Source organism: Colletotrichum higginsianum, chromosome 6 (assembly GCF_001672515.1).
Source record: "Colletotrichum higginsianum IMI 349063 chromosome 6, whole genome shotgun sequence".
Lineage (NCBI taxonomy): Eukaryota > Fungi > Ascomycota > Sordariomycetes > Glomerellales > Glomerellaceae > Colletotrichum > Colletotrichum higginsianum.
Genome location: NC_030959.1, coordinates 3,803,808 through 3,816,257, shown reverse-complemented (window position 1 = coordinate 3,816,257; position 12,450 = coordinate 3,803,808). Strand labels below are relative to the sequence as shown.

Below are 12,450 nucleotides of genomic sequence, written 5' to 3'. Positions count from 1 at the left end.
CCAAGCCCCATCCGCAAGCGCCGATTCATGGTGGATGACTGGACTACACAAATTGATGGAAGAAATGAAAAGCCTTGATGGAAATACATGTTTTCGACAACTCTGGCCGTGTCTCGGGCTAACACAGTTTCTAATCCCTCGTCCTAGAACGCGCCAGAGACGCCCTCGCAGAAGACAACTACTGCTTCACAATAGCTCGCGCGATTGCAGCTTATTGTTCCCATGGGAATGGAGACTTTTTCAGTCTAATTCTCCATTTGTGAATATGTTGCATGAGGAGACAGCGTTGAGATTGTACGGGCAGTGCCGAATGTGGCGCCGACGTGATGACTTTGACAAAGTGGATCCACCAACCCGGGTCCGAGTCCGGGCCGGGGCCGTCGAGCGGCGTCAGTACCGGCTGCTGGTTTCAGCCACAGCCAGCCAATCTTATTATGTCCGGTCGGAAACCTCTCTAAGCTCTGGTCTTCTAGCCGTTAATCTAAAAAAATTTACTGTTTCTAACTAGATAAAAAAGACTTTGCAGGTAATCCCTGTTTGTATACGTATACAATGAAACAAACACGTCAATGTTGGTTGGAACCGCAAAAGGAGTTGGTGAAAATGACCAAAGTGATAAAAGAAGAACCCGTGGGAGTGGCTTTGCCAATCGCGGTGAGGATTTGAGCCTCACGCGGGGGTCGAACCCGCAACCTTGAGATTAAGAGTCTCACGCTCTACCGATTGAGCTAGCAAGGCGGGTCTTTGGAAGTTGTTGACCAACGTTGCAAAATTTGGCTACAGATACCCCGCACATTCAGCGTTCGGACCACTTCCGGATCTTCCTCCGACTTCGCGTTCCTGCGGCCGCCAGGCTCCCCACCTCATGCATCAACCGGCGAAGCTGGGCCGTACACTGCCACCACCTCTATCGACCACTCTCACCCTCTTTCAAGAGAGATTCATCTCTTGAACCGGCAGATTACCCCGACGCAGAGGACAGGCATAGCGGCATGGCAAGGGCTTTGCATCGAGCATTTCTCCACATGATATATCAAGGCACATCACGATTGGCGACAACACGTCATGACACTACTGATAAGAAAGGAGATTGACTATGGGACGATTGAGCAAACGAGCAAACGGGTATTATCCGACAAAAAGACCTCATCCTGGCCAGAGCAAAGTGTAATCTCCACAAAACCATCCATCTGGCATCGCACAAAGATCCTCTCGTAGTTTCAAAGGCGAAACAAGATCGGTATCCTGAATACCAGAACCACACCATCAAACCTCCTCGAATACCCCCATCTACTCCTCCTTACTCAAATTGTCCGTGTCCGAATCATCATACTCGGAATCATCGTACTCGGAATCGTTGTACTCAATCTCGTCCTCGTGGGCATCGCTGTCGGCCTCCTCGTTGGCGCCCATGTCGTCAACGCCGTAGTCTGCAACCGCATACTCATCTTCGTTCGTCTGGTCATTCGCCGTATTGTGAGTCGGTGCGAAGAGGAGATCGCACTTTGCCGTCTTGGCCTGGCGGAAAAAAGGGTGGCTCTCTTGCAGAACCTTGCCCTGTGCGATGAACCCCATGGGCGTGGACACAAAGTCCTGGCCTCTGCGACGAGCCGCAAGCCACTCCTGTACAAAAGAAAGGGGCCGGGCGGTGAGACCGATGGAGGTCGACTTGGCCTCTTTGTGGTTTTGTACATCTGCCGAATCACTATCGGAGCTTTCCTCCAAGTATTCCAACATCGGCGACGATTGATCAATGCCAAGGAAGTCGCACAGCTGGTCGTATTCGGGCCATTCAAAGTACAGCCGGCCAGCGTACAAGCCTAGCTCGATCTTCAACCAGGCGGGCGCTCTCCACTCCGATGGAAGAGCCGGTATGCTGTAGAATTTCAGATCACTGAGGTGGAGCATCTTCCGGGTGACGGGCGCCGAGTACACAATCAAGTTCGTCGCGACGGTGTAAAAGCGATTCCGCATGATGGGCAGGAGTGCCTCGGCCTCTTCGGGCACGACGACCAACGCTATCTCGGTGACGGGACTCCACAGAATCCAGTTCACGTTGCGCTGGGAAGATGGCTGTTAGGAACGAACGGCACGCGAGCAAGAAAGGGCGGCTGTTCGACTTACCAGGAAATTGTCACTTGTCAAGTCAAAGCTCAGCTTGACGGTTCGCTCAAACTCGCCGGACACGAATAGCTTATTCTGCGACGACTTGTCCGAGACCTTGAACTTTTTGCCGATGGCCGTCTTGGATATGGACTTGGTGGCCGGGATAAAGTTGACGGCACTGGCGGGCATTCTACCGGTTTTGGCAAAGGACTCGAGTTCCGGATGCAAGCCGGGAAACGAGAGTGCTGGATAGTGGTGAGGTCTCTTGACCTGGCGAACGGTCTCGACCTCGAATGCCACCTCGCGCTCTTGCTCGACCTCCTGCAGCGCGGACGCGTGTACCGCTCGTCCATTGTCCTGGAAGGCTTTGCGTCTTGTGTTGAGCTCCTTGATAAAGGCCCTGATCTTGCTGTCCGAGCCTGGTCGAAGCTCGCCCGTGCCTTTGATCTTGCGTTTGGGCTCGTAGAGCTGTTGAAGGCTGTGTTGCTCATCCTGCTTCACGGTGGCGATGAAGTTGTCTCGCTGGTAGCTGTCCTTGATGAAGTCTGGGTTGTCGATCGCGGCTTGCATCCGTCGGCAAAAGTCGATGCCCTGCGAGTAGTAAAGGGGCTGAAGCTGTTCGATTCCATCACACGTGTTGTCGAGCAGCCACGAGATTCTGTGCATTGGTCAGTCAGTTGACTCATTTCCGCCCCAATACCTGTAGCGGGGTCCACCTACACATCACGCGAGTCGATCTTGGCCCCGAGTGGCTTCATCTGAAGGTCAATAATGCTCTGGTAGACTTCGGGAGGAGCGAAGAAGGTAACGGATTGAGTCGTGCCCAGCTGTCTGAGTCGCATCGCGGCTGTGTGTTCCCAACAAGTCAGCTTCGAGCTCGTCACATACATGTGGCACAAATACTACTAGCACTTACCCTGAACCGTGTGGTCTTTGCTTTGTCCCAGCCCGAGTGTGAGAGCGCCTCGAGCTGTTGGAGGGAACTTCAGATCGGTTCCTCTGGTATGAGCCTGGATGAAGCCTGGTCAGTAACTACGCCGTGCATTGCATACCCACACAGGCGCGCGCGTGCGGACGTAAAACGCATGTTTCTTACCTCGTCCAAGTACACCAAGCATTTGCTCAGATCGTCCGCGAATGGCGAGGCTAGAAGGGGCGTCTTTCTTCCCATTCTCTGGATAACCATTGGCTTGTTGCCTTTGTCAAAGAATAAGGCTGCGAGAGCCGAATGGTCCACGATCAGCCACTGCTTTGCCAGAGCCTCGTTGTCCATTTCCAAGATCTGGGCCCCCGCGTCAATGAGGATCTTGATGTCGCGTCTCTTGAGCTCGTGCAACAGGTCTGACTCGGATGCTCTCGCGCCACGGAAGCCAACGATTTTGTGGCACTCGCGGGATCGTTCGTGGAGAAGGTAGGTCAGAACCTCGGCGTTGGTGTGCGAAAGACCGGGGAGGTCTTCTTGCTTGATGGTCAAGGGCAGCATGGTCCGGTTATCGTTGGTGCCACTGAATCCAGTTGTCAGCGCAGGCGAAGATGAGCAGCCGCCGCTACCAATATTCTGATCACCACCCTTGCTTCCCGCCGACTGATCGTCCCCGCCAACGGAAAAGAGTGGAATGTCCCAGCCATTGGATTGAAGCTTGACCTTGAACTGCTTTGCGTGCTGCGGGAAGACAAAGTTGTTCATGAAGTAGTCGATGGCCATGACGTTGTATCGGAGAGCCTTCCAAATCTCGGCAAGCTGCAGACTGTCGTCGACATTGATCGAGTTCCAAGCTCGGAGAGACTCAGGAAAGTCTTGGCTGGTCCTGGCCCAACTTTCATACTCGGATGAGGGATCGTCCGACTTGAACAGATGCTCGAGTGACTGGGTAAGCTGGGCAACGCTGATTCCGTCGTAGTAAAAGGCCAGACACGTAAACAGGATCGCGACGTCGGGGTGTCCCCATTCCGACTGCTCGCTAGGGACACCCTTTGCGTGGTAAGGGACCGCAATTGGATCCCTGAGCGGGTGTAGACCGTACTGTACGTTCCATCTTTTCTTCAGCGTCATCATGAGGATGCGATTCACCAGCAAACCCCGGAGCAGGTAGACAGTCTGTCTCACGCTGGGCCGGTCGTGGCAAAGATGTCGAATGCGTTGCAGGGTGGCATCGCGTGGTCTTTCGTTGACAAGAAAGTCCCTAACGGCAAGACGCTCGGCGGGCTCGAGGTTCTGCATGGGGAGAATCCCCTTTTCTCCTCCAAGGATGTCCGCCGTGAGGCGTCGGACAAGTTCCTCCTCTACATCCGATCGCAGGAAGAATAAGAGCGGAAAGCCACCGCTGGGCCGTCTCACCACCTCGATTGAGTGAGGGAACATGTAAGCCAGATTGTGGCAATGGTGATCGATGAGAACCAGAAGGCCTTGGGCAACCTGCCAACGGTGAGGGTGTCCATCGACAGTCATCTGAGAGCCGGAAGGGTAGATGAGCTGAGTGCGAACGGCCAAAGTGTAGTCGGACTCGTCCAGGATGTCGCGGCAACGCGAGCGCAGCCAGGATTGGACGTTGATCATAGGTCCCGCTTCAGGCATTCGATCATCAAGAAGGCGCTGCAAGCCGCTCAGCATGAAGGACAGGTTGTGTTCCGGTTGGCAGACCATGACGCCTGCCTGCTTCATCATCGTGCGATGGACTTTGTGGTACGCTCGAATGACATTCTCTTGCGTTGGCGTTCGGCGAGAAAACGGGATGTGGCGGACTTGTCGATCAAGTAGACCGCCGAGTCTTGCTTGGAGAAGCTCAGCCGTTTGCAGCAAGAGGGCCTTCGGAACGACGACTCGGACCAAGTTCTGACGGTTCGCAAGGGAGGCCGCTACCATGGGGATGATGCAAGAAGTTTTACCTATGTGTCTGAGTTAGCCAGCGGACAACCAAAGCCATGTCTTTGGTCTAAGCTGTAGACGCGACGGATGGAAGGGACGCAAGCGCGACGATACTGACCTTGTCCCATGTTCATCTGCAGAACGGAGTTGGCCCCAGAGGCAGGAGAAATGGTAGCAAGCGCCACGTCGACCTGATCGGGCCGAATCATCAGGTTTGCCTCAATCTCGAGAAGCAGCCAGTCGGGATGCTCGGATGGATTCCAGTTGGAGTGCCCTTGGTTCGCCATCTCGTCTAAGTATCTGCCAGCGTCGCCGCGCATGACGGCGTGGTTGATGCGCAAATCTCGCTGCGTGCTTGTGATGGCGAGGCCGAAGTCAATCAAATGTTCCCGGACACATTTACCAAACAGCACTGAAGTCTCTGTTGACCGAAGCTGCTCGAGTAGGGTGATCGTTGTCACCGCCGGCCAAAGCTGCCCTGCCTTGAGCAAACGAACCCGCCGGGCCGAAATCTGCTCGTCCGCCAGCTCAAGTCCCTTTTGGATGGTCTGGAAACGGCGCTCAATCGTCAGCATCGAAAGAGAGATCTCTCTGGCGACGAACGCTGGCGAGTGATTGCGGCTTGGGTCCTTGGGAGTCTTGCGTGAGACAAATGCCTCCAGGCTTCGTTGCAAGTCTTCTCCGTACTTCTGGCGCACCATCGACTTGGACTTTGCAAGTTCCGACACGATCTGCTTCAGCTCGGCGGCTGCAGCGTTAGAGGGAACCAGCGCCGTTTTGGAGGACATCCAGCTGGGCGCAAGAACATTCGTGCCCGAGCTCCGGGTCTGTGAGTACGGCAGCTTGATGGGCTGATGAATGTGGGCCGGGTGACGGAGTGTTGCCGACGACGGTCCCGCCTTGGCAGCGGCAGGGGCCGGAGCTGTGGCCGAGGCGGGCTGCAGTCGCGTCGCAGTTCCGGTGTCGATGGCGTCGAAGCTCTTCTTCAACAGGTCAAATCGCAAAGAAGGCACTTCTCCGCCGCGTAAACGCTGTTGGAAGACTTCCTCCGATGGGATGAAATATGGGGGCTCGTACTTGGAGTCGGAGTGGTGTCTGTTTAGCACAGCCTGGACGGCGTCGAGATGCATTGAGAGGTCCATGTTCTGGTAAAGGCGTTTCCACTCCGGCCGGATAGCGCTCGTAGCACCTTCAACGTCAACAAAGAGAGACTTGGACAACTCGCTAATGCCTGGCTCGACACAAGGCCATTGCGAAAGGAAGAAGTTGGCCAGGTATTTGCAATCGGCATCCGCTCGCTGCTCCCAGGCTGCCTTCTCCTCTCTCATTCGCCGCAGCTGCTTCGCGCTGGCAAACATCTGGATATCGTCTCCATCGTGCTTCGGTGCAGGTGTTTTGAACGGCGTGATCATCTTCGCTAAATAGTCGATCTTGGGGATTTGGTTTGGCTGGAAGTTGTCGTATTCAGCCCAGGGGGGGAGCTCGATTGCCTTGAGCTCTTCCAGGATTGCAAATGAGGCGAGCGTCCTGACAAGCTCCACGTCAGCTTTGGATCCGTATGAGATAGGTGCCAGCATGAACATGAGGGCAAAGGCACTCTGCTGCTCTTGACAGGACCGAACCAGAGGTCCCCAACTCGGTGCAATGTCAAGGCTCAGGCGGTCGTTGAGTGACACCTTGTCAAAGACATCTGCTTTGCCCCCGATCAGGTTGCTCTGAGCAAGTTTCTGGGCCAAGCTGCTGGTCGTTGCCATGTTCTTTGGCCAGGTCCGCAACATATGAACAATTTCGAGAACCTGAGAATGACGGGTGTTCGCGGGTTTGACGCAGTCTCGAGCCAAGTATTCCTGGTCAATGCTGGCTGGCTGCTCGGCGTTATTGTCAAAAGAGCGCTCTGAGATCTGTCTCCGGAGCCGAGCACGGTCATGTAGATGCACGTCGCCTGCGGGCGGCAGTAAGCCAGAGCCCACATCGATGAGTGCAAAGGTCTGTAACTCTGCCGAGATAGCCATAATCTGCTCGACGAGTGGACGGAATCTCTCGTGCTGCACGCTCTCGGTCAGGTTTTCGCTCCAATGGTCTGTCTTCATGACCTTCAAGTCCGCTGGGTAATACTCGTGTCGCGGAGTCAGCTGAGCGATCCTGGCGAGAACGTTCGTCGAACCGACACGCAAGGGCGACCAGGGCTGGCAGGCTCCAGAAGATAGCCACTGCAAGGCCTCCTCGGTGCCAGTTCGTCCTGTCAACGGATCAGGAAAGATGGATGACGTATATGCATGGAGTTGCGCTTTCATGTACAGAAGCAGCTGCTCAGGAGTGGACTCGATGCGCCCCAAGTGCTTGTTGATGACAAACTTTGCGTAGTCGCCATTGGGAGTGATTCGCACGACCAAGTTGTCTCTCTCTCGCTTTGTCTCCAGAGGTCCCATAGGGATCAGGATGCTTCTCTGTTGCGGGTCACGGGGGTTTCGAAAAACCAACTTGCTCTCGAGGCCATACCAGGTCCCCACGTCCTGGTCCAAGTCGATCTCGGATCCCAGCTGGGGTGACTCGAGAAGTTGGCGTGCGTTGACATAGAACAAGAGCTGCAACCGTTTGATCTCAACCTGGAGGTGCTTCGAGGGCGGTTGGAACACGAGCAAGTTCGGTCGTGTCTCAAAGCCGTGGAAGATTCTTGCGACGCGGTTGAACAACGGACTGTAGGTGTCGACAATTCTGTCGTTACCAAAACTGCCAGGGCGAGAACAGGTTTTCTGATGGGTGTTGATGGTCCAATTCCGATGGCTGATATTCCAGATGTCGGCAGCATACGAAATGAACACTTTGCCGCTGCGAAGATCCAGCCAGTGCAAGCAGCCGTCAAGAAGGGGACCAGGGAGATCCCAGGAGGTCTCAGAGCGGAACACGTTCCGCTGAATATATTGTAACCACTGTTGGCCCTTGATGGCGCGGATGACGATAGAACCAGAATCGTAGGCGACATCGATTCGATAACCTTTGGGCCTCACGGTCAAGGCTAGATGTCTTCAGTCAGCATCATTTCGCCAGCTCCCTGTTAATATTCATCATCCAAAGGAACTCACTATAGTCCATGCCTGGCATGTCGGAAGGACGTGTCAGCAGAGCTTGGTCTCCAAAGAGCTCAGAGAGAACGGCGGTGTGTTCGGGCGGCTTTGGGAGTTTCTGACATGCTGTGTTAGCTACATTGGATCTGGTACACGGACCGATGTTAGCACAAATGGATTCACTTACTCCAAGAGGGCGGCTGTCGACGAGAAGCAGCCCTGTACAACAGTTGTACTGTACTACTTGGATAGACGCATTCCAGCCATCGTGACCGTGGGACTCGCACACGACCCAGGCATCTTGATCCGCACGGAGGGCTGAGATCTGTCGAGAGCGGCCATCTGCTTCTGGCCATACGGCCATGATTGCCTTCCTGAAAGTATCCGGAGAGCTTACAATGGACTTCCGAACCAGCGATGACAAGCGATAGGAAAGCTTCATGTCAGAGACGACTGCATGTCGAAGAACCTGAGGGAGCGCTCCAACCTCAACTACCAGATTGTCCTGGAGAGTGATGCAGCACTCAATGTATGCCTGGAGAGCCGTGTCGTCTAGATGGACAGACTGGTTGGCGTGAACGACGAATGTTCTCTTGCAGAGAATCGCTGCCCAGAGGGCGTATTGCTGGCATCGTCGCGACATCTCAACGTCACTCGCTTTGAAGGTTTCTGCCCGAAGCATCTCAACCCAACGGACACAAATCTTTCGAGCTCGTAAGATGGCTTCGAAAGCCTTGGACGAGACGTCCCGGTTAGTAGCTGTAAGCGCATGCGTTCGCAGAAGAAGCGTAATGACCACATCCATCAGGTATGTCTCTCTCCAGTTTGCTTGTAGGCTCTCGAGCCTCGCGCACAACTGTTCGACAAAGCGGTCGCAGAAGTGATCATCCCGGAAGACGTTGTGAATTGTGCGGAGCACATCTCCCTTTTCGTCCCGCGGCCCACTCTGAAGGGCCAGATGAGACACGACTAGCATGGTGACTTCGCTCGAGAAGTTCAAGTTTGTCGAGCCGAGTTCCGCAAGCAGCACAATCCAGCGCTGTTTCTTTCCCGTCATGAGGGTCTGCATGGCCAGATACTCGTGATTGTTGATTCCGGCAGGGCAACTGGACTGACTGGCCATGATCTCGTACGAGGAAGGCCCCGGTCCGTCAAGGGCACAGGCTTTGGTTTCCAAGACTTTCTTCCAAGGAGAATTGTTCGGCAAGACCAAGGCAGTGTGATGAGCGAAAGAGGGTCGGAACCTGGTTCGTCCGGGCCATGTCGAGGTGCGTTCGTCAAAGTAGCCGAGCTTCAGCGCGTTTGGTCTGCACACGCCGTCTCGTCCGCCATCCCACTCGACTGGAAAAGGTACGGAGATGTAGTGAGTTGTTTGAACTGGTGAGTCTGTTAGCAAGTTGTAGTTCCGTCGCAAGGGTACGCGGCACGATTACGATGCGCCAAAATTAAAAGGGGATGAGTATGAGGGGGACAAAGAGGGCGGTAACTCACAAGGCTTGGTCGTGGAAGCGAGACCGACCTTTCCGTGGCTCTGTTTGGAAAACGGCTTTAACTGCACGTAGTCTCTCAGAAAACATCGTGGCTTGGCCCCCTCATCGTTGAAGTGAGTAGCCAGGTGTCGAAGAACCCACCAGGTCGTGTCCCGATAGATGGCGAATTCTTGCGGGCAGGCCAACTCGAAGACAGTGGATCTGGCGACAATCGGGTCTACCGGCAGCGGCTCTTCGAAGATGGAGATGCGCATGTTCTGGGCGTTCCACATCATTGAGCAACGGCGGCAGTTGGGGTCGTGCCGTTCTCGTCCGTGAATGTTATCCTCGTCGACAATGTACATGCAAGTACTGGTGTCGATTCGGCTGATGAGTTCATCATACTCGCGAGTCTTTCTCTTCCACTCTGCCTTTTTGCTTTCCCGCATCTGGTTTGCAAGCGTAACGATGGAATCGTGAATAAATTTCAAGCTGGGAGCGTCAGAGGATTCCCTGTAGTATCGTTCAGCGAAGCAACCGGCGGACGGATCTTCAAATATATTTCGCTGGACAGTAGAAGCCCTCGTAATGCGATACGACAAGAAGGTCTGAAGCGAAGCAAGACGTGCCATGTCTGAGAACTGAGAGAAGAGTAGAACGTCGAGCATCTGGGGGTGGAATACCGGGTGGAACTCTGACAAAAGAGGGAAAGATTCGCAGGCAATAGAATCCATCTTCTGCCAAAGCTCCATGACGGTCAACAACATCAGGCTCTTCTGCTCCGGATTGTCCTCGTACATCGGGAGAGCAGTCTGGACATAGTCGAAGATTTGGCGCGATACTTCAGAGCAGGTTTCGGGTACGGATGCGATCAGTTTCATCTCCTTGTCGATCAACTTATGGTAGTTGCGAGCATATTGACTGAGGTGGTCCTTGGCGGCCTCAGCAGGACCTTCGTTCGGGAGAAGTTGATAGCGCTTGTTCTTGGGGAATCTAAAGCTTTGGAGGGCATTCTTGATATATACCTGGCTGACTCTCAAGCTGAGAATAAGGTCCTGCTCACAAGCCTTTCTTGGAAGGACGGGGATGTGCTTCACCAGTGCCAATCTTTCTTGGGTAAGGGCATGCTCGAGGAGAACCGAGCATCTGCTGATGGATTTGTCAAACTTGGGGCCAAGACAGTCGAAGAGATGATTGTAACGCGCAACAGCGTCTTGGTCTCCACAGCGGTCTTTGTCCAAGTCGAGCTTGACCAGGCGACGACAGATCTTCTTCTTGAGAAAGTGAGTTTGCTCCATGCCGATGTGATGGGTGGGACTGTCATCGAGAAAGGTTGCCAGGAGGACGGAGATGAAGAATTTGTACTCCAATCGGCCTTTTTCGTGGTCGAGAGCGATGGTGAGATACCTCTGAATGGCAACGCGAAGGACGAGGTAGTAAGGCAGCCGGCGCCAGGGCTTCTTGGCGCGGTTCCAGCAGACATCGTCGCGAACCCGCTTCCGCAACAAGACAGGGGCGAATCTTCGACCATTCTCTTCCAGAATGGCCATGAGGAGGGAGGAGATGATGGAAGGGTCGCCGGTGTTACGATACTCGAAGACGGTAGTGCCAGCCTTAAACGCGTAGGCAGCAAAGTCCTTGACAGTTTCAAGGGATGCCTGCTCGATGAAGTTGGCGAGACTCAGCTGGAAGTCTTGGTCGTTGAAGGTGGTGTACGGGATAGCGACAGCGATGCCGGGAAAGTCCCAGATCAGGGCACCTTTAGCTGCGAGGACACTCTCGTTCTTGGCAGAGGCTTCGAATGCCTCGAAGACAACACTGTCGTTGAAGACGGGACTTTTTTCCCCAAAATGTCAGTGAAAACACCAGCAAAATATCCACGCAGAGGCAACTAACTCTTGGGCTCTTCGGATAATGAGACCAGCATTCTGGGTTTCGATGTGCAGGACGATGAAGCCGGACGGACCCAGCTGCTGGAGCTCGCGTAGCAAGCTGGCCTTGTCGATGCGGCCACCTTGGTAAAGCCGCTGACATGCGACTACGGTCTGTCGGACGGTTTCCCAAGTTTCGCGACAGGTGTCGGTGTTGTTCGGGAGGGCCGACATGATTCTGGCGGCGACGGCCATCCGCCGGCAGAGAGTCTTCTCGACGAGAGGAATCTGCTGATCGAGGTCCCGATGCTGGGGGAGTTTCGCGGGCAGCACCAGGTGATTGTACAACGCGCCATGAATGGTCGCTGGGGAATCCAGGGGCGCACTCATGGCTGCGAGGCGGCGACTACAGGATGTAGCCGGCGGTGGTTTTGCGTGTGCGGTGATGCGATCTCGGATTGTCGAAGGGTGCCTGTTCGGTTCGGCGGACGAAAAGTTTTTGTTTTGAGAGAAATTCCCGACAGCGCAACTTTGTTTGGGAGAATTGGGAAGTCGAGAAGGAAGTTGAAAAAGAAAATGGGGGGAAAGTCTGGGGGAAGGTGAGGTGCAAGGAAAGGTGAGGAAGGTGCAGGTTGTGGGACTTGAGATGCGACTGAGGAAGGAGCGACCTGGCAGCCTGTTGGTGGTAGGAAGGAGGGCACTCTCAGGCAGGGATTTCCACGTAGGCTGAAATGATTATAAAGGGACGGACGGTGTTTGGTCTTGCTCTGCTTCCTCCCGCTCTTTTCTCTTCCACCTTTCTTACATAATGAGTCCTCAACTATCATGCCGAGAACTAAGAGGAGAGAACTATGGGCAAAGAACGGCAACGAGAGTGGATGAATTCATAATAAAGGCATACAGTCGAAAACTTAAATTCTCATGTGGAGGTAAAAGCAAAGAACTAAGACACAGCTGTCTACTAGTTGAGGCTTTTGTCGATAGTAATAGGCAAGTTGCAGCTGGGTAATTCAAACTGCTATGTGCTGCCCTTCGTACCCCAAGTATGTTTCCAAGAGATGTAAAATACCATA

General features: G+C 54.1%; 1 protein-coding gene across 1 annotated transcript; it reads right to left on the bottom strand.

Annotated features, from left to right (window-relative positions):
- Positions 1 to 1,290: 1,290 nt before the first annotated feature.
- Positions 1,291 to 11,767, bottom strand: CH63R_09501 (uncharacterized protein; the record flags this gene model as incomplete). Its single annotated transcript, XM_018304475.1, has 10 exons — positions 1,291 to 2,061; positions 2,125 to 2,764; positions 2,827 to 2,933; positions 3,023 to 3,076; positions 3,203 to 4,992; positions 5,091 to 7,988; positions 8,056 to 8,155; positions 8,225 to 9,414; positions 9,529 to 11,342; positions 11,403 to 11,767. 10 exons carry the CDS (start codon positions 11,765 to 11,767, stop codon positions 1,291 to 1,293), a joined length of 9,729 nt encoding a protein of 3,242 aa, XP_018156498.1.
- Between the last annotated feature and the right edge of the window lie 683 nt (positions 11,768 to 12,450).